Source organism: Heteronotia binoei, chromosome 3 (assembly GCF_032191835.1).
Source record: "Heteronotia binoei isolate CCM8104 ecotype False Entrance Well chromosome 3, APGP_CSIRO_Hbin_v1, whole genome shotgun sequence".
Classification (NCBI taxonomy): domain Eukaryota; kingdom Metazoa; phylum Chordata; class Lepidosauria; order Squamata; family Gekkonidae; genus Heteronotia; species Heteronotia binoei.
The window spans coordinates 191,233,955-191,256,111 of record NC_083225.1 but is presented as its reverse complement, the minus strand read 5'-3'; the positions used below and the strand labels follow the sequence as shown (position 1 = coordinate 191,256,111).

General features: G+C 48.6%; 1 protein-coding gene across 1 annotated transcript in view; it reads left to right on the top strand.

Annotated features, from left to right (window-relative positions):
* The window catches only part of LOC132569161 (UV radiation resistance-associated gene protein-like), a 127,736-nt gene that overhangs the window by 62,364 nt on the left and 43,215 nt on the right, over positions 1-22,157 (top strand). The window contains exons 3-6 of the mRNA XM_060235348.1: positions 2,826-2,860; positions 4,397-4,558; positions 4,700-4,774; positions 7,300-7,385. Coding sequence (XP_060091331.1) covers positions 2,826-2,860; positions 4,397-4,558; positions 4,700-4,774; positions 7,300-7,385 — 358 coding nt within the window. The remainder of the gene's footprint in view (positions 1-2,825; positions 2,861-4,396; positions 4,559-4,699; positions 4,775-7,299; positions 7,386-22,157) is intronic.

Below are 22,157 nucleotides of genomic sequence, written 5' to 3'. Positions count from 1 at the left end.
ATTCTTGTCTGCTCAGACTGGCAGTGGCTCTCCAGGGTCTCAAGCTGAGGTGTTTCCCATCGCCTACTGCCTGGTCCTTTTAACTGGAGATGCTGGGGATTGAACCTGGGACCTTCTGCTTCCCAAGCAGATGCTCTGCCACTGAGCTACAGCCCCACTGTATGTCTCTCCAGGGTCTCAGGCTGAGGTCTTCCCCATCGCCTACTGCCTGGTCCTTTTAACTGGAGATGCCAGGGATTGAACCTGGGACCTTCTGCTTACCAAGCAGATGCTCTGCCACTGAGCTACAGCCCCACTGTATGTCTCTCCAGGGTCTCAGGCTGAGGTCTTTCCCATCGCCTACTGCCTGGTCCTTTTAACTGGAGATGCCAGGGATTGAACCTGGGACCTTCTGCTTACCAAGCAGATGCTCTACCGCTGAGCTACAGCCCCACTGATTGTTGGACTGGATGGGCCATTGGCCTGATCCAACGTGGCTTCTCTTATGTCTGGGGCAGTGATGCTCTGTATTGTTGGTGCTTGGAAGGCAAGAGGGGGGAAGGCTTCTAGAGTTCTGGCCCCACTGGTGGACCTCCTGATGGCCCCTGGGTTTTGGCCACTGTGTGACGTAGTGTTGGACTGTATGAGCCATTGGCCTGATCCAACATGGCTTCTCTTATGTTGTTATGTGACACAGAATGTTGGACTGGATGGGCCATTGGCCTGATCCAACATGGCTTCTCTTATGTTCTTATGTGACACAGAGGGCGTTTTCGCACTCACCTTCAGCTGGTGCGACCCCCCTCTTCACCGCGCAGGATCTGCGCGGATTTCGCACTAAATGCTTTTGCCGCGCAAACCGAAACTGCTTTTTGGCGGTTTCCGTTTGCGCCGCAAAAGCGCAGGGACTTTCCGGCTCTTCCGGCTGCTCCGCGGCGTTTAGTGCTAAATCCGCGCAGATCCTGCGCGGTGAAGAGGGGCGTCGCGCCGGCTGAAGGTGAGTGCGAAAACGCTCAGAGTGTTGGACTGGGTGGGCCATTGGCCTGATCCAACATGGCTTCTCTTATGTTCTTATGTGACACAGAGTGTTGGACTGGATGGGCCATTGGCATGATCCAACATTGAGGAAGTCGACAGAATCCTCGTTACTGCACGCCCAACTACTTGTGATCTGGACCCATGCCCCTCCTGGCTAATTAAGGCTTGCCAGGAGGAGCTAAGATGTCCTATACGGGACATCATAAATAGATCTCTTTTGGAGGGTTTTTTTCCAACACCCCTGAAAGAGGCAGTGGTCCGCCCCCTCTTGAAAAATTTACATCAGATCTGGCCGAATTGGCGCATTACCGGCCGGTCTCAAATTTGCCCTTTTTGGGCAAAATTATAGAGAGGGCTGTGGCGTTGCAGTTACAGAGTTTTCTGGATGACGCTTCCACCTTAGATCCATACCAGTCCGGCTTCCGCCCGGGCCACAGGACGGAGACAGTGCTGGTCGCCCTCATGGATGATCTCCGGCGACATCTGGATCGAGGCGGTTCGGCGGTATTGCTGTTGTTAGACCTATCGGCTGCGTTCGATATGGTCGATCATCGGCTGCTGACCCGCCGCCTTGCCGACGCAGGGATTTGGGGGCTGCACTGGCTGCCAATTGTGTTCTGAGTTCGTTACAAGGTGCTGGTTATTACCTTTAAAGCCCTATATGGCCGAGGACCTGCCTACCTTAGGGACCATCTCTCTCCATATGTTCCCAAGAGAGCACTGAGATCTAGTTCACAAAATCTTCTGAAAATCCCTGGGCCAAAGGAGGCCAAGCTAAAAACAACAGGGGAGCAGGCCTTTTCGATAATGGCACCCCAATGATGGAATCAGCTGCCAAAGGAGGTGCGGGCCCTGCAGGATCTTAACCAGTTCCGCAGGGCTTGTAAAACGGCCCTCTTTCAACTTGACTTCTAAGGTAGAACCTTGGCAATGACATCAAGCCATCTTTATATATGTCGTGAAATTGTAGCACCATTAATTTACACCAATTTTAAATTATTTATCTAACTTAAATTCATGAATTGTATTTTAACTGTATTATTTTATTGTATTAACTGTATTTTATTGTTATATCATGGTATATGTACCATGTCTTGTAAGCCGCCCTGAGCCTGCCTAGACGGAGAGGGTGGGGTATAATTAAAAATATATATTATTATTATTATTATTATTATTATTATTATTATTATTATTATTATTATTATTATTATTATTATTATTATTATGGCTTCGCTTATGTTCTTATGTGACGCAGAGTGTTGAACTGGATGGGGCATTGGCCTGATCCAACAGGGCTTCTCTTATGTTCTTATGTGACTCAGAGTGTTGGACTGGATGGGCCATTGGCCTGATCCAACATGGCTTCTCTTATGTTCTTATGTGACACAGAGTGTTGGACTGGATGGGCCACTGGCCTGATCCAACATGACTTCTCTTATGTTCTTATGTGACACAGAGTGTTGGACTGGATGGGCCAATGGCCTGATCCAACACGGCTTCTCTTATGTTCTTATGTGATACAGAGTGTTGGACTGGATGGGCCACTGGCCTGATCCAACATGGCTTCTCTTATGTTCTAATGTGATTCAGAGTGTTGGAATGGATGGGCCCTTGACCTGATCCAAGATGGCTTCTCTTATGTGACTCAGTGTTGGACTGGATGGGCCCTTGGCCTGATCCAACATGGCTTCTCTTATGTTCTTATGTAAATACAAGAGGCTCCCTCCCGCCATTTTCACATTTCTGTGGCTCTCTCAACTTCAGCCACCCAGCCTCTAATTTTCCTTCATTTTCTTTCTTTCTTTTAGAATTCTATAAGAGCGAAGTAATAAAGAACTCTCTGGTAAGTTTCCTCCGTTGACAGCTGCAGCCAGCGCTGCTTCTTCACCACCACCCCCGAAACCATAGAGATATTTGGTTGAATCCTTTGGACGTCTGTCTCTCTACTTCTGTGTTTAACTTTACCCAAGTTGTCAAGCTTTGTGCCTTGAAGCTGAATCAGACTAGTGAAGGGCAGATTTGAAGGGTGGAAAGGAGAGCATGAAAGCTTACACCCAGAATTCAACTTTGTTGGTCCTACGCGGTTTGGTTTCCGGTGCCCAAGATAACTGCCTAGTTTGCCTCGCCACTGCTGCCACCACCAGCACCCTCCCTTCCGCTGGAGAAACGTTGCCTGTGGGGTGACATGATAGAGGTTTACAAGATAATGCACGGGATGGAGAAAGTAGAGAAAAAAGTACTTTTCTCCCTTTCTCACAATACAAGAACTCGTGGGCATTCAGTGAAATTGCTGAGCAGACAGGTTAAAATGGATAAAAGGAAGTACTTCTTCACCCAAAGGGTGATTAGATGTGGAATCCACTGCCACAGGAGGTGGTGGCGGCTACAAGCATAGCCAGCTTTAAGAGGGGATTGGATAAAAATATGGAGCAGGGGTCCATCAGTGGCTATTAGCCACAGTGTGTGTATGTATATATATAATTTTTTTTTTTTTGCCACTGTGTGACACAGAGTGTTGGACTGGATGGGCCATTGGCCTGATCCAACATGGCTGCTCTTATGTTCTTATGTGCTTCCCCCCGCCCTCCCCAAAGCTCACCCTGTCAAGGCTGGGCCCTACTAGTTTGGTGTAGTGGTTAAGTGCGCGGACTCTTATCTGGGAGAACTGAGTTTGATTCCCCACTCCTCCACTTGCAGCTGCTGGAATGGCCTTGGGTCAGCCAGAGCTCTCTTATATGGGAGAACCGGGTTTGATTCCCCACTCCTCCACTTGCAGCTGCTGGAATGGCCTTGGGTCAGCCAGAGCTCTCTTATATGGGAGAACCGGGTTTGATTCCCCACTCCTCCACTTGCAGCTGCTGGAATGGCCTTGGGTCAGCCAGAGCTCTCTTATCTGGAAGAACCGGGTTTGATTCCCCACTCCTCCACTTGCAGCTGCTGGAATGGCCTTGGGTCAGCCAGAGCTCTCTTATCTGGGAGAACCGGGTTTGATTCCCCACTCCTCCACTTGCAGCTGTTGGAATGGCCTTGGGTCAGCCAGAGCTCTCTTATCTGGGAGAACCGGGTGTGATTCCCCACTCCTCCACTTGCACCTGCTGGAATGGGCTTGGGTCAGCCATAGCTGTGGCAGAGGTTGTCCTTGAAAGGGCAGCTGCTGTGAGAGCCCTCTCCAGCCCCACCCACCTCACAGGGTGTCTGTTATGGGGGCAGAAGGTAAAGGAGATTGTGAGCCGCTCTGAGACTCTTCGGAGTGGAGGGCGGGATATAAATCCAGTATCATCTTCTTCTAACTTGGTGTCAAGTAGCTTCCTGAAAATTTAGATAAAACAATCCTGACTATTTCATTCTGCTGAGGTTGTGTCCTCTTTCATATCCACAGAACCCAACATGGCGGAGTCTTGACTTTGGACTAATGCCCGATCGCCTCGATACGTCTGTGTCCTGCTTCGTGGTGAGGATATGGGGTGGGAAGAAGGACACTTACCAGTTGCTGATAGAGTGGAAAGTCAACCTAGATGGACTCAAATATTTGGGCCAGCAGGTAAAGTGAAAGTATGCTGCTTCAAACTCGAATTTATCTATAAAATTGATTACATCTATAATGACTTTTACAGTAAGTAGCTGAAAAAAAATTGAGTTTTGGGGCATGTTCATTGAATTGATGGCATGGTTTCCATTACAGATACACGCTCGTAGCCCAAATGAAATAATTTTCGGGCTGAATGATGGTTACTATGGAGCCTCCTATGAACAAAAGGTAAGGATAATCAATGAACCAGTGGGTTGACGTTAAAACAGAAGCGTTTCCGACTCAACGTGAGGAAGAACTTCCTGACAGTCAGAGCGGTTCCTCAGTGGAACAGGCTTCCTCGGGAGGTGGTGGGCTCTCCTTCCTTGGAGGTTTTTCAACAGAGGCTAAATCGCCATCTGACAGCAATGAAGATCCTGTGAATTTAGGGGGAGGTATCTGTGAGTTTAGAGCGGTTCCTCAGTGGAACAGGCTTCTTCGGGAGGTGGTGGGCTCTCCTTCCCTGGAGGTTTTTAAGGGGAGGCTAGATGGCCATCGGACAGCAATGAGGATACTGTGAATGTAGGGGGAGGTATTTGATTAGCACCGTAGTGATGTGTTATGGTTTTAGTCTTGCACTGTTGGCAATTTTAATGTAATCTTTGTTAGCAAATGTAATTTTTAGCTGTTTAATGTACTTTTTTGCCGTTGTTAACCACCCTGAGTCCGCTCACGGAGAGGGTGGGATATAAATTTAAAGTAATTAAAAATATTTGTAAATTTCCTGCAATGTGTGGGGGTGTTGGACTAGATGACCCCCGGGGTCACTTCCAGCTCTTCCAACTCTATGATTCTATGAACTCCTTGAGAGGTAGTCCAACTTGGCTCTTTGGGCGTTGGCCATGGCAATACACTGTATAAGTAGATAGTAACCGAATAGCTCAACCTCAGTCTTGATTTGGAAGCCATTTGGAAGCTAGCTGATATCTTAGTGTGGAAGCCAAATAGGGTCCAACATGGTCTGTGCTTGGATGGGAGACCACCAAGGAAGACGAGGTTTTCCTATGCAGTGGAAAACACCTCTGCTTTATCTCTTTCGTTGAGAACCCCACGATCACGTGAAAACGTGAAGCTGCCTTATACTGAATCAGACCGTCGGTCCATCAAGGATAATCTTGTCCAGTAAGACAGATGGAAGTCTTTTGCATCACCTTCTACTCGAGCCTTTGTAACTGGAGGTGCTGGGGAATGAACCTGGGACCTTCTGCATGCCAAGCAGATGCTCTACCACTGCACCATGACCCCTCTTCAATGACTCTTCAGGGTCTCAGGCTGAGGTCTTTCCCATCACCTCCTGTCTGGTTCTTTTTAACTGGAGATGCCGGGGATTGAACCTGGGACCTTCTGCATGCCAAGCAGAGGCTCTGCCACTGAGCCAGGGTCCCTCTTCAGTGGCTCTTCAGGGTCTCAGGCTGAGGTCTTTCCCATCAGCTGCTGCCTGGTCCTTTTAACTGAAGATGCCGGGGATTGAACCTGGGACCTTCTGCATGCCAAGCAGATGCTCTGCCACAGAGCCATGGCCCCTCCCACAGCCTGAGCCCTTCCTTTGGTGCAGGTAATGCTTCAGCAGAGCCCTCTCCTTGCCCTGGAGGAGGCTGCTGTCATTGGCAGAAGAGCTCCTTGGAGTCCATTCCATCCTTTGGTGCCATTTAAATCAGGGATGTCGAACTCATTTATTACGAGGGCCGGATCTGACATAAAATGAGACCGCGTCTGGCCGGGCCGTGTTGGACTGGGCCATTTGTGTACCTATTTGAGATTAGGTAGCAGAGATATAAACTTTATAAAGGACACCGACAAATGCAATTTTATGTACGGTTTGGCCACCCCTCCCTACAGGGTCCCAGTGAGTCATCTGAGAGTTGAGGGCAGTTATCACTAGAACCATGTTTCACTGCTACCTAGCAGCAGGCCTCAGATCGAAGCACCTTTTAAGCCTTTTAAAAAATCGCTGCGTTTGTGCCCTTAAGTTTATATCTCCATTGCAGTGTTCCCACTAAGCTGAGTTAGCGTGAGCTGGCTCACGGAGAGCCAGTTTGGTGTAGTGGTTAAGTGTGCGGACGCTTATCTGGGAGAACCGGGTTTGATTCCCCACTCCTCCACCTGCACCTGCTGGAATGGCCTTGGGTCAGCCAGAGCTCTCTTATCTGGGAGAACTGGGTTTGATTCCCCCACTCCTCCACTTGCACCTGCCGGAATGGCCTTGGGTCAGCCATAGCTCTGGCAGAGGTTGTCCTTGAAAGGGCAGCTGCTGTGAGAGCCCTCTCCAGCCCCACCCACCTCACAGGGTGTCTGTTGTGGGGGAGGAAGGTAAAGGAGATTGTGAGCCGCTCTGAGACTCTTTGGAGTGGAGGGCGGGATATAAATCCAATATCTTCTTCACAGATTTTTAGCCTCCAGCTCACACATTTTTGTCTTAGCTCAGGAAGGATGACTCCAGAGCGCACTAATCGATGCAGTAGCTCCCAAAGCAGGATTTTTGCTCACCAGCTTAGAGGGAACCGGGCCTCGGATTCAGTGGGAGCTCACGGGAGCGTTGCTCCTGAACCTTTCTGAGAGTTCCACCTCCTCCTTCTGAAAGTTCCACCTCCTTGTCCATTGACTCGTAGGTGCAGCTGCATAACAATCCCTGGATGAGCCCCACCACCTGTTTTTCTACAAAATGACCTCGGCCTAGCAGTGGGTTTAATTTGTTTCCATATTTACCCCTCAAGGGCCACTCAGGAACCCAGAAGAACAGCCTTCTCCAGGTGGATCAGAACTGCGTCCGGAACTCCTACGACGTCTTCTCTTTGCTCAGGTAACTCTTCCTTCCAAGAAAAGCCCAAATGAGAATCTTTGGCACAAGTTGTCTGTGTAACAGCCATTCTTGTCATACGGCAGAACAAGCATAGTTTTTAAAGAAGCTTTCCCCAGTATGCGTATGCGGTTGCACGCGGCATTGCCTGATGGAAACTTGAATGTTACTTCAACACAGCGGCTCAGGGGTCTAACCCTGATCAGGTTGCCACCTCCTATGGGACCTAGAGATTTCCCAGAATTACCCAGAGATTTTATTTATTTATTCTATGATTTGTATCCCGCCATTCCCATAAAAATGGCTCAGGGCGGAGATTAGTTGTCCTGGAGGAAATATCTGCATCAGAGAGTGGGCTGTATAGCTTTGTATTCTGCAGAGCCCCTTCCCCTTTCCAAACCCTAATACCCCCAGGCTCCGGATTAGTGTAGTGGTTAAGTGTGCGGACTCTTACCTGCAAGAACCGGGTTTGATTCCCCACTTCTCCACTTGCACCTGCTGGAATGGCCTCGGGTCAGCCATAGCTCTCTTATCTGGGAGAACTGGATTTGATTCCCCACTCCTCCAATTTAGGAGGTATTGCGAGTTTCCTGCATTGTGCAGGGGGTTACATAAGAACATAAGAGAAGCCATGTTGGGTCAGGCCAATGGCCCATCCAGTCCAACACTCTGTATCACACAGTGGCAAAAAAAATTATACACACACACACACACACACACTGTGGCTAATAGCCACTGATGGACCTCTGCTCCATATTTTTTATCTAAACACCTCTTGAAGGTGGCTATGCTTGTGGCCGCCACCACCTCCTGTGGCAGTGAATTCCACATGTTAATCACCCTTTGGGTGAAGAAGGACTTCCTTTTATCCGTTTTAACCTGTCTGCTCAGCAATTTCATCGAATGCCCACGAGTTCTTGTATTGTGAGAAAGGGAGAAAAGTACCTCTTTCTCTACTTTCTCCATCCCATGCATTATCTTGTAAACCTCTATCATGTCACCCCGCAATCGACGTTTCTCCAAGCTAAAGAGTCCCAAGCGTTTCAACCTTTCTTCATAGGGAAAGTGTTCCAAACCTTTAATCATTCTAGTTGCCGTTTTCTGGACTTTCTCCAATGCTATAATATCCTTTTTGAGGTGCGGCGACCAGAACTGCACCCAGTACTCCAAATGAGCCCGCACCATCGATTTATACAGGGGCGTTATGATACTGGCTGATTTGTTTTCAATTCCCTTCCTAATAATTCCCAGCATAGTGTTGGCCTTTTTTATTGCAAACACACACTGTGTTGACATTTTCATTGAGTTATCTTCCACGACCCCAAGATCTCTCTCTTGGTCAGTCTCTGCCAGTTCAACGTTCAACATTCTCTGTTGAGACTTGGCACGTGGCGTACGCTTAGTCCAGTTCTTGAGAAACAGTCTCCAGGGGAAGTGGGAGAGGGAGGGAGGGAGGGAGAGGCAGCTGGAAGCCGTCTCCCTTGTCGACCGCCTCCCCAACTTGCTAAGACCCCTTTACAGTGAGAATCGCTCGTCACCAGCGCCGGAGTTGGAAAGCGCAAAAACGTCGATGTTGTGGCTGTACCAGACGATGTCACTGTTGCATTGCAGATAACGCCTGTAGGGAGACAAAGCTGAATGAGCTCTCGTGGCCTTATTAGACTGCTCTGCGAGCATTGAAGTATTTGAATGCAGTTAAAAAATGTGCTTGGAGTAGGAACTCTCAAAACATCCAGAACCTGTGAAAGGGCCCTTGAAGGCTGGTCATGTACGCACAGTGCTATCTGTGAGAGAAACCAGCATTTGGGTTTGCCTGTTAATCAAATTACCATGAGGGATAGATATAAGGTAAAGAAGCTGACCTGAGACATGGTCTGTTTTACATATTTGTGTGTGTGTGTGAAAACACTATTGTATCTTTAAAAAGATGTCTGCTGAATACACACAAATAACCATTCTTTAATGCGGTTGTTTTAATCTTTATAATAAACATTCAGAGTAAAGAACGGCTATATGCACATGTGTGTATTGTGTAATTGATTCAGTCTTTATTTGCTCAAAATGTTTCTTATAAAGCTTTTTGTGTAAAATAACAGCATTGAAGAACAATTATTCACGCGTACTCGTTAGACATATACCCATATTTGGTATGGTAGTTATTTAAATTGTACTAAATTTGTCCACAATTTGTGTGTATGTGTGTGTACACACACACAAACACAGCATTGAATTCAGTTAAGTTTTAGGATCCAAATACACAGCTAATCTGATTATAACTGTATTGTATGAGACTAGTTCTAGCCAAATGCCGCACTTCTTTGTGTTTTCTGTCTTCAGCTTCAATTTTTTTCCCATTTGAGAGGTAGGGAAAAAATAAAGATAGATAAATCAATAAAGATGCATATGCTGAAGGGCATTCTCTGGCATTGTGCAGTCACAATTTTTTGCTTATGTAAAACTGGGGCTTTGAAAACCACCGCCTTCCCAAGATTGCCCTGTATGGCGAACTCTCCACCGGCCATCGAAATAGAGGGGCACCAAAGAAGAGGTACAAGGACTCCTTGAAGAAATCCCTTAGCACCTGTCACATCAACCATCACCAGTGGTCTGACCTAGCCTCAGATCGCAAAGCATGGAGGCACACCATCCACCAGGCTGTCTCTTCCTTTGAGAACGCACGCATAGCTGGTCTTGAGGACAAAAGGAGATTGAGGAAGAATCGCACTGCTACAGGACCAACCCTAAATCAGACTTTTCCCTGCAGCCGCTGTGGCCGGACCTGCCTGTCCCACATTGGTCTTGTCAGCCACCAGCGAGCCTGCAGCAAACGTGGACTATTGCACCCTTCTTGAATCTTCGTTCGCGAAGCCAAGCCGAGAGAGAGAGAGACAGAGCCCCGTGACGCAGAGTGTTAAAACTGAAGTACTGCAGTCCTAAGCTCTGCTCACGACCTGAGTTCGATCCCTGGTGGGAGTTGGGTTTTCAGGTAGCCGGCTCGAGGTTGACTCAGCCTTCCATCTTTCCGAGGTCGGTCAAAGGAGTCCTCAGCTTGCTGCGGGGAAAGTGTAGATGACTGGGGAAGGCAATGGCAAACCACCCCGTAAAAAGTCTGCTGTGAAATGTGAAAGCAACGTCACCCCAGAGTTGGAAACGACTGGTGCTCGCACAGGGGACCTTTCCTGTTTCATCATCAATGCTGGTATCTCCGCCTACTAAAAAGGTAAAGGTAGTTCCCTGTGCAAGCACCAGTCGTTTTCGACTCTGGGGTGATGTTGTTTTCATTTTTTCACGGCAGACTTTTGACGGGGTGATTTGCCCATTGCCTTCCCCAGTCCTCTACCCTTTCCCCCCAGTAAGCTGGGGACTCATTTGACCGACCTCGGAAGGATGGAAGGCTGAGTCAACCTGGAGCCGGCTACCTGAACCCAGCTTCCGCCGGGATCGAACTCAGGTTGTGAGCAGAGGTGAGGACCGCAGTACTGCAGCTTTACCACTCTGCGCCTACGACCCCTCTGCATATCAGACCTCATCCATTCACACCTGCTATTGTCATTCGCCTGCTATTAGAATTTGCCTTCCTGTTGTCATTCGGCATCTGAAATCTCTCCACTCTCCAAGATACCAGGACGATGGACTCGCTTTCTAGCTGCATTCGAAGTAGCGGGCACTGACTTGTGACATTTCACAGCCCGCCACAAATTTTGTTACTCTTTTAAGGTGCCGCTGGACCGTTGCTCTTTTCTGCTGCTGCAGACAGGCGAATGTGACTGCCCATCTTGATTTGTAAATATTCCTGACCTGGATAGCCCAGGCAAGCCCAAAGTCATCAGATCTTGGAAGCCAAGCAGGGCCGAATCTGGCAAGGACTTGGATGGGAGACCTCCTGGGAATACCAGCAGTTGGGAGGCAGGGGCAGGCTTTGTTCAGCCTCCTCTCTGAATATTTTCTGTGCCCCCAGTAGGGGTCAGTCACCAGAGGTTGCCATGACTTCCAGGTGCACAAATAAAAAGAAAAAGGTAAAAGGTAGTCCCCTGTACAAGCACTTGTCGTTGCTTTCGCGACGTTTTCACGGCAGACTTTTGACGGGGTGGTTTGCCATTGCCTTCCCCAGTCCTCTACGCTTCCCCCCCCCCCGCAAGCTGGGGACTCATTTGACTGACCTCAGAAGGATGGAAGGCTGAGTCAACCTTGAGCTGGCTACCTGAACCCAGCTTCCGCCGGGATCGAACGGGTCGTGAGCAGATTTTAGGACTGCAGTGCTGCAGCCTTACCACTCTGCACCATGGGGCTCTAAGGTAAAGGTAGTTCGCCTATGCAAGCACCGAGTCGTTACTGACCCATGGGGTGACGTCGCATCACGTTTTCACGGCAGACTTTTGACGGGGTGGTTTGCCATTGCCTTCCCCAGTCCTCTACACTTTCCCTCCAGCAAATGGGTCCTCATTTGACCGACATCGGAAGGATGGAAGGCTGAGTCAACCTCGAGCCGGCTAACTGAAAACCCAGCTTCTGCCAGGATTGCCATTGCCTTCCCCAGTCAACTGCACTTTCTGCCCAGCAAGCTGGGGGACTCATTTTACCTTCACAACGTTTTCATGGCAGACTTTTTACGGGGTGGTTTGCCATTGCCTTCCCCAGTCATCTGCACTTTCCCCCCAGCAAGCTGGGTACTCATTTGACCAACCTCGGAAAGATGGAAGGCTGAGTCAACCTCGAGCTGGCTACCTGAAAACCCAGCTTCCACCGGGATCGAACTCAGCTCATGAGGAGAGCTTTGGACAGTAGTACTGCAGCTTTAACACTCTGCGCCACGGGGCTCCTTGAAAAAGACTTAAAGACAACTTAAATCCTTTGCAAACCAAATTCTATTATATTCATAAAGGTCAAGGTAGTCCCCTTTCAAGCACCAGTCGTTTCCGACTCTGGGTTGACGTTGCTTTCACAACATTTTCACGGCAGACTTTTAATGGGGTGGTTTGCCATTGCCTTCCCCAGTCATCTACGCTTTCCCCCCATCAAGCTGGGGACTCATTTTACCCACCTCAGAAGGACGGATGGCTGAGTCAACTTTGAGCCAGCTACCTGAACCCAGCTTCCGCCGGGATCGAACTCAGGTCGAACTCGGACTGCAGGACTGCAGCTTTACCACTCTGCACCACGGGGCTACAAATAGAAATACAAAAAAAAAAAATTCCAGTGGCCTGATTTGATATGCTAACTGAACTATAGATAACGCATCTTTGCGGTTAAAGCAGTAAAATAAGTTTAGGCTTATTAAGAAATAATTGCAAATACTTTCTTAAATTCCTTACTTAAAAAAAAGAAGAAGAAACGAAAAGCCCCTGGGGGGAAAATACATATTTTTACATATGGCTTCAGCATTTCTGGAAATGTTGCGTTTGGGTGGATTTTTGTTTCTGCGCAGAGGTGTTAAAACAGGAAAAATGTCCATGTATATCTGTGAGAGAGCATGGAGGAGCGTGTGCATTTCTTGGCATCGTGCGATGGTTATTAATTTTACTCTTTATTAATGGTTACAGAAAGGTTCTGTGTGAAACAATGGGGACATCAGGGTGTGGCCTAATATGCAAATGAGTTCCTGCTTGTGTAGCCTGGGCTCCAGGTTAGTTACCCTATTGAACCCCCCCACCTTCACTCTTATTGGTTTGGCCCAATGGTTGCAGTTAAAGGTACAGGAAGAAGATGCAGACCGCTGATTGCGGCTGGCGCACTAGAGAAAAGGAAGGGCTCCCGCATGCTCTGAAGTCTGAGGTTTTAAGACCAACGGAAGAACCCTGCTGGATCAGGCTAGCGGGTCCACCTAGTCCAGCGTCCTGTCTCACACAGTGGCCAGTGAAGGAAGAAGAAGAGGAAGAAAAAGAAATTGGATTTATACCCCACCCTTCACTACCGGAAGAGCCGCGTAGCGCAGAGTGGTAAAGCTGCAGGCACTGCAGTCTGAACTCTGCTCACGACCTGAGTTCGATCCCAGTGGAAGCTGGGTTCAGGTAGCCAGCTCCAGGTTGACTCAGCCTTCCATCCTTCCGAGGTCAGTCAAATGAGTACCCAGGTTGCTGGGGGGAAAGTGTAGATGACTGGGGGAGGCAATGGCAATCCTGGCAGAAGCTGGGTTCAGGTAGCCGGCTCGAGGTTGACTCAGCCTTCCATCCTTCCGAGGTCGGTCAAATGACTACCCAGCTTGCTGCGGGGAAAGTGTAGATGACTGGGGAAAGCAATGGCAAAACCACCCCGTAAAATCTGCCGTGAAAACATTGTGAAAGCAACGTCACCCGAGTCGGAAACGACTGGTGCTTTCACAGGGGACTACCTTAACCTTTTTTTTACTTCACTTCCTGAAAGAATCTCAGAGAGGCTTACAATCTCCTTTCCCTTCCTCTCCCCAAGACAGTCACCCTGTGAGGTAGGTGGGGCCAAGAGAGCTCTCCAGCATCTTCTCTTGAGCGGAACAGCCTTGAGAGAACTTGGGGCTGACCCAGAGTCACATCAGCAGGGGCAAGTGGAGGAGTCGGGGAATCAAACCCGGTTCTCCCAGGTAAGATTCCACACACTTAACCGCTACACCGAACCGGCTCTCGACAAACTCAACCCTAAAACATACCAGCGTTGTTTGAACGGCCAAGCTGACTTATCTTGGCCCTCACACAGCAGCCAACCAGTTCCTCCGGAGAGCCAAGGAAAGGGCACAGAGACTGAGGCTTTCCCCTGATTTTGCCTCCTGGCTCTGGATCTCAGAGATATATGTGGAGGTTCCCCTCAGTCACCATCACTAGTGGCTACTGATTCTCCTCCACAAATCTACTTTATCCCCTTTTAAGAAGAAGAAGATGATGATATTGGATTTATATCCCACCCTCCACTTCGAATTTCAGAGTCTCAGAGTGGCTCGCAGTCTCCTTTACCTTCCTCCCCCACAACAGACACCCTGTGAGGTGGATGGGGCTGAGAGGGCTCTCCCAGAAGCTGCGCTTTCAAGGACAACCTCTGCCAGAGCTCTGGCTGACCCAAGGCCATTCCAGCAGGTGCAAGTGGAGGAGTGGGGAATCAAACCCGGTTCTCCCAGATAAGAGAGCTATGGCTAACCCAAGGCCATTCCAGCAGCTGCAAGTGGAGGAGCGGGGAATCAAACCCGTTTCTCCCAGATAAGAGAGCTATGACTGACCCAAGGCCATTCCAACAGGTGCAAGTGGAGGAGTGGGGAATCAAACCCAGTTCTCCCAGATAAGAGAGCTATGGCTGACCCAAGGCCATTCCAGCAGGTGCAAGTGGAGGAGTGGGGAATCGAACCCGGTTCTCCCAGATAAGAGAGCTATGGCTAACCCAAGGCCATTCCAGCAGCTGCAAGTGGAGGAGTGGGGGAATCAAACCCAGTTCTCCCAGATAAAAGAGCTGTGGCTGACCCAAGGACATTCTAGCAGGTGCAAGTGGAGGAGTGGGGAATCAAACCCGGTTCTCCCAGATAAGAAAGCTCTGGCTGACCGAAGGCCATTCCAGCAGCTGCAAGTGGAGGAGTGGGGGAATCAAACCTGGTTCTCCCAGATAAGAGAGCTCTGGCTGACCCAAGGCCATTCCAGCAGCTGCCAGTGGAGGAGCGGGGAATCAAACCCGGTTCTCCCAGATAAGAGAGCTATGACTGACCCAAGGCCATTCCAACAGGTGCAAGTGGAGGAGTGGGGAATCGAACCCGGTTCTCCCAGATAAGAGTCCGTTCACTTAACCACTACACCAAACTGGCTCCCTGTGCTTTAAAAGGGGATTGTACAGATTCATAGATGTCATGCTTTAAGACTGTTTTCTGTCTGCAACCCTAGTCTTGTCGTAGTGCTTATTCCATTCATTATACTTTCTGAATTTCATTTTTTGTGCTTCGTAATCCTCCTCGAGTCCTTGTGCGTTTAAATATTGAATCAAAATGGGGGCAGACAGATTTTATTGTAGAAGCTGAGCTCGCTGCTGTTCTGCAGCTTCGTGCTGGAGTCCTGAGAGAGGAGAAGTGACATTGGCAAGGAAGGCTGAAATCCAGATCTCAAAATCACGAACCTGAAGAATGCAGTCATTTTGTACTAGGGCCTCTGCCCTGATTTAGAGCTGCTGGGAAATCGTGTAAACTGAAACTGTAGCACTCTCTAAGGGCATCTTATTTAAATTCAGGTGGGGAGCCATATTGGTCTGAAGCATAAGAGCGTAAGAGAAGCCATGCTGGGTCAGGCCAATGGCCCATCCAGTCCAACACTCTGTGTCACACAGTGCCTCCCCCCCAAAAAAAACCCCAAACCCAAGTGCCATCAGGAGGTCCACCAGTGGGGGCAGGACACTAGAAGCCCTCCCACTGTTGCCCCCCCCCCCCCATGTACCAAGAATGCAGAGCATCACTGCCCCAGACAGAGAGTTCCATAAATACCCTGTGGCTAATAGCCACTGAGGAACTTCTGCTCCATATGTTGATCCAATCCCTTCTTGAAGCTGGCTATGCTTGTAGCCGCCACCATGTCCTGCAGCAGTGAATTCCATATGTTAATCACCCTTTGGGTGAAGAAGGACTTCCTTTTATCCGTTTTAACCTGACTGCTCAGCAATTGCATCAAATGCCCACGAGTTCTTGTATTGTGAGAAAGGGAGAAAAGGACTTCTTTCTCTACTTTCTCCATCCCATGCATAATCTTGTAAACCTCTATCTTGTCACCCCGCAGTTGACGTTTCTCCAAGCTAAAGAGCTCCAAGCGTTTTAACCTTTCTTGATAGGGAAAGTGTTCCAGCCCTTTAATCAATCTAGTTGCCCTTTTCTGGACCTTTCAAAGTGCTATAATATATTTTTGGAGGTGCGATGGCCAGAATTGTAGAAGAGGAATTCAGATTTATACCCCGCCCTTCTCTCTGAATCAGAGACTCAGAGTGGCTTACAGTCTCCTATATCTTCTTCCCCCACAACAGACACCCTGTGAGGTGGGTGGGGCTGAGAGGGCTCTCACAGCAGCTGCCCTTTTAAGGACAACATCTGCCAGAGCTCTGGCTGACTCAAGGCCATTATAGCAGCTGCAAGTAGAAGAGTGGGGAATCAAACGCGGTTCTCCCAGATAAGAGTCTGCACACCACACCAAACTGGAGTATGCCGTACTGGATAATTAAAGGCAAGATTTGGTCCTAAGTAATGCCCAAGATTTGGTGAGAGATGTAAAAGTGATCACACCGCTTGGGAGCAGTGACCATAACGTTATTGATTTCACCATTTGTATAAATAGAGAGTTGCCCCAAAAGACCGGCACAACCACGTTTAATTTTAAAAGGGGTAAATTCTCTGAGATGAGGAGGCATGTGAAGAGGAAACTGAAAGGAAAGGTAAATACAGTCAAAACCCCTGGGGAAGCTTGGAGGCTATTTAAAACTACAATCCTAGAAGCTCAGATAAAATATATACTAAAATATATACTACAAGTTAGGAAAGGCACAAACAGGTATAAGAAAAGGCCTGCATGGTTAACAAACAAAGTTACGGAAGCTGTAAAAGATAAGAAGGATTCCTTTAAGCGGTGGAAAACCAGCCCAAGTGAGATTAATAAAAGGGAACACAGGCTGTGGCAAATCAAATGCAAGACTGTGATCAGGCAGGCATAAAGGGACCATGATGAGCATATTGCAAAAAACAAAGACTAACAATAAAAATTTCTTCAAATATATTAGAAGCAGGAAACCAGCCAGGGAGGCAGTGGGGCTCTTGGATGACCAAGGGGTAGAAGGATTACTGAAGGAGAATAGGGAAATGGCTGAAAAGCTGAATGCATTTTTTGCCTCCATCTTCACTGTGGAAGATGAGAAGTGTTTCCCACTCCAGAACCACTAATTTTGGAAGGGGTGTTGAAAGACCTGAGTCAGATTGAGGTGACAAGAGAGGTGGTCCTACAACTGACAGATGAATTAAAAACTAAGAAGTCACCAGCTCCGGATGGCATACATCCAAGAGTTTTGAAAGAATTCAAAGGTGAACTTGTGGATCTCCTGACAAAAATCTTTAAACTTTCATTGAAATCTGCCTCCGTTTCTGAGGACTGGAAGGTAGCAAATGTCACCCCCATCTTTAAAAAAGGATTCCAGAGGAGATCCGGGAAATTACAGGCCAGTCAGTCTGACTTCAATACCAGGAAAGTTGGTAGAAAGCATTATCAAGGACAGAACGAGTAGGCATATCGATGAACACAAGTTATTGAAGAAGACTCAGCATGGGTTCTGTAAGGGGAGATCTTGCCTCACTAACCTGTTACAGTTGTTTGAGGGGGTGAACAAACATGTGGACAAAGGAGACCCAATAGATGTTGTTTACCTTGAATTCCAGAAAGCTTTTCATAAAGTTCCTCATTAAAGGCTCCTTAGTAAGCTTGAGAGTCATGGAGTAAAAGGACAGGTCCTCTTGTGGATCAAAAACTGGCTGAGTAATAGGAAGCAGAGAGTGAATATAAATGGGCAGTCTTCTCAGTGGAAGACAGTAAGCAGTGGGGTGCTGCAGGGCTCAGTACTGGGTCCCATGCTCTTTAACTTGTTCATAAATGATCTGGAGTTGGGAGTAAGCAGTGAAGTGGCCAAGTTTGCAGATGACACTAAATGGTTTAAGGTGGTAAGAACCAGAGAGGATTATGAGGCACTCCAAAGGGATCTGTTGAGACTGGGTGAGTGGGCGTCAACGTGGCAGATGAGGTTCAGTGTGGCCAAGTGCAAAATAATGCACATTGAGGCCAAGAATCCCAGCTACAAATACAAGTTGATGGGGTGTGAACTGGCAGAGACTGACCAAGAGAGAGATCTTGGGGTCGTGGTAGATAACTCACTGAAAATGTCAAGACAGTGTGCATTTGCAATAAAAAAAGGCCAACGCCATGCTGGGAATTATTAGGAAGGGAATTGAAAACAGATCAGCCAGTATCATAATGCCCCTGTATAAATCGATGGTGCGGTCTCATTTGGAGTACTGTGTACAATTCTGGTCGCCGCACCTCAAAAAGGATATTATAGCACTAGAAAAAGTGCAGAAAAGGGCAACTAGAATGATTAAAGGTTTGGAACACTTTCCCTATGAAGAAAGGTTAAAACGCTTGGGGCTCTTTAGCTTAGAGAAACGTCGACTGTGGGATGACATGATAGAGGTTTACAAGATTATGCATGGGATGGAAAAAGTAGAGAAAGAAGTATTTTTCTCCCTTTCTTACAATACAAGAACTCGTGAGCATTCAATAAAATTGCTGAGCAGTAGGGTTAGAACAGATAAAAGGCAGTACTTCTTCACCCAAAGGATGATTAACATGTGGAATTCACTGCCACAGGATGTGGTGGTGGCCACAAGCATAGCCAGCTTCAAGAGGGGTTTGGATAAAAATATGGAGCAGAGGTCCATCAGTGGCTGTTAGCCACAGCATATTATTGCAACTGTCTGGGGCAGTGATACTCTGTATTCTTGGTGCTTTGAGGGTGGGGGGCAAAGTGGAAGGGGCTTCTAGCCCCACTTGTGAACCTTCTTTTTTTTTTTGGCCACTGTGTGACATGTTGGACTGGATGGGCCATTGGCCTGATCCAACATGGCTTCTCTTAAGTTCTTAAAGCTGCAGTATTGCAGTCCTAAGCTCTGCTCACGACTTGAGTTCAATCTCCGGTGGAAGCTGGGTTTTCAGGTAGCCGGCTCGAGGTCGACTCAGCCTTCCATACTTCTGAGGTTGGTCAAATGAGTCCCCAGCTTGCTGGGTGGGAAGTGTAGATGACTGGGGAAGGCAATGGCCAACCACCCTGTAAAAAGTCTGCTGTGGAAACGTGAAAGCAACGTCACCCCACAGTCGGAAATGACTGGTGCTCGCACAGGGGACTTTTCCTTTCCTTTCTTGTTTTATGAACAGCTTTTTATGCTATGTTTATCTAACACATTGAGGGTTTTTTAATGGTTTGTGTTTTTAACCATCAGCCAGCTCAAGAAGGGCACTGAAGAGCAACACTCTAAGCCAAAGGTGGCCAGCAGTAGCTCTCCAGATGTTTTTTGCCTACAACTCCCATCAGCCCCAGCCAGCATGGCCAATGGCTGGGGCTGATTGGAGTTTTAGGCAAAAAACATCTGGAGAGCTACCTTTGGCCACCCCTGCTATAAGCTGTGGAGACTTGTGAGCAAAAATTCTTGTTTGTGAGCTATTGGCATTAAACTTGTGAGCTCCTGCATAAATTGATTTGCTCTAGGGCCATTTTGCCTGAGCGAAGACAAAAATGAGTGAGCCGGAGGCTAAGAAACTTTGAGCTAGCTCACACTAACTCAGTGTAGAGGGAACACTCTGAAGAGGCAGCTTAGAAACATTCTGTGTGACTAAAGGAGAAGACAAAGTTTGCGTTCCTTGGCACCTTTTAAGACCAACAAGGTTTAATGCTGAGCATAAGCTTCCTTCATCAGATATATAATAACATAAGAGAAGCCATGTTGGAACAGGCCAAGGGCCCATCCATTCCAACACTCTGTGTCACACAGTGGCCAGAAAAACCCAGGTGCCATCAGGATGTCCGTCAGTGTGGCTAGGTCACCAGAAGCCCTCCCACTGTGCCCCCACCCCACCCCGCAAGCACCAAGAACACAGGGCATCACTGCCCCAGACAGAGAGTTCCAACAATATGCTTGGACTAATAGCCACTGATGGACCTCTGCTCCATATGTTTATCCAATCCCCTCTTGAAGCCATCTATGCTTGTAGCCACCACCACCTTCCATGGCAGTGAATTCCACGTGTTAATAATCACCCTTTGGGAGAAGAAGGACTTCCTTTTATCCGTTTTAACCAGACTGCTCAGCAATTTCATTGAATGCCCACGGGTTCTTGTATTGTGAGAAAGGGAGAACAGGACTTCTTTCTCTACTTTCTCCATCTCATGTATAATCTTGTAAACCTCTCTCATGTCACCCCGCAGTCGATGTTTCTCCAAGCTGAAGAGCGCCAAGCGTTTTAACCTTTCTTCATAGGGAAAGTGTTCCAGCCCTTTAATCATCCTAGTTGCCCTTTTCTGCCCTTTTCCCAATGCTATAATATCCCTTTTGGAGATGCGGTGGCCAGAGTTGTACGCAGTACTCCAAATGAGATCCCACCATCGATTTATATTGAAAAAATGTAATTGAAAAAAGATGTGCTTTAGCCTGGAGCCTAAAAGAAGGTAACTTGACAGTTTGTGATTCTTGCCTTTAATTATCCAGAACGCTCAGTTAACCAGCGTTGCCCACTCTGCCATCCCTCCCACCCTGTGTCTTTGGGCGTGTGTTGCTCATTTCCAGCCAGCCAGCTTCATGACTGGCAGATCTTCTGGCAGTTGGTGCTGCCGGCTGATGCCATCTTTGCGCGCCTCGAAAATAACAAGGGGTTGAAACTTTGGTCAGTATCGCTAAAACAACTGGGGAATGGTGAATCTGAATGCCAGATTCGGTGTGCGATTCGACGTCATATGTTGCCTCTGGACAGCGTGGCGTCTGCTGACACTTTTTCCTGGCACAAGCAGAATGTTTTTAGAAAGTGGGCAGGGCAGGGTGGACTTTTGCCCTGTAGGGCTTCTGGTTGGTCACCGGAGATTTGATTGACTGCACAGATTTTTTAAAAAGTTGCTTTGGCAGCAGCTGCCACCACAGCAGATAGATCTTTACTGTGTGACTGGAGGTGAGCCGGGGCAACCGTTTTGTGGCTGGCTCCACCTCTTGCAGCAACCATTTTGTGGCTGGCTCCGCCTCTGGCAGCAACCATTTTGTGGCTGGCTTCCCCTCCTACAGCAACCATTTTGTGGCTGGCTCCGCCTCTGGCGGCAACCATTTTGTGGCTGGCTCTGCCTCTTGCAGCAACCATTTTGTCGCTGGCTCCACCTCTTGCAGCAACCATTTTGTGGCTGGCTCCGCCTCTGGCAGCAACCATTTTGTGGCTGGCTCCGCCTCCTGCAGCAACCATTTTGTGCCTGGCTCCGCCTCTGGCAGCAACCATTTTGTGGCTGGCTCCGCCTCTTGCAGCAACCATTTTGTCGCTGTCTCCACCTCTTGCAGCAACCATTTTGTGGCTGGCTCTGCCTCTGGCAGCAACCATTTTGTGGCTGGCTCCGCCTCCTGCAGCAACCATTTTGTGCCTGGCTCCGCCTCCTGCGGCAACCATTTTGTGCCTGGCTCCGCCTCCTGCGGCAGCCATTTCATAACTGCGCCCATCACCCTGTGTTAGAATTCCAACAGTGCCTGCAGGTTCAAAAAGGTTAGAGATCCCTGTTCTGCATTCTCAGGCTCTCAAAAGAGAGATGCCTTTTAGCGCAGTCTTCACAGGGCAGAAGGGTGCAGGATCTCTTGGCCGTTTCCTTCCTCTCTCCTCTTTCTCACAGAACTCCTGACAATGCTGTTTTCCATTGAGGTTGGGAAGGGCGACCGCCGCCATCACCCCGGGCCCTTTCTGCACGGGATTAGGTCAGGAATGCTGACAGCTGGCCAGCGAGTGTTGAATTCTAGCCTGGGGCCACATAAAAACTTACACGAGTTGCGCGCTGATCCGGTGGGGGCGGAGAGCAGCATGAAGGCAGCTTAATTTTCCATGGCGCTTTAATGAGAACAAGACTTGGTCGGCAATGCTGGATGCTTTACAACAGGGGTCCCCAACCCCCGGGCCGGGGACCGCTAGTGGGTCGCCACCTGTTTTCCATGGGCCGCGCAGCCTCGCCGACCCCCTCCCTCCTTCACCCCCGGCACAGCCTCCCTACCTCCTCACCGCCGCTGGCTGCCCTTCCTTTCCT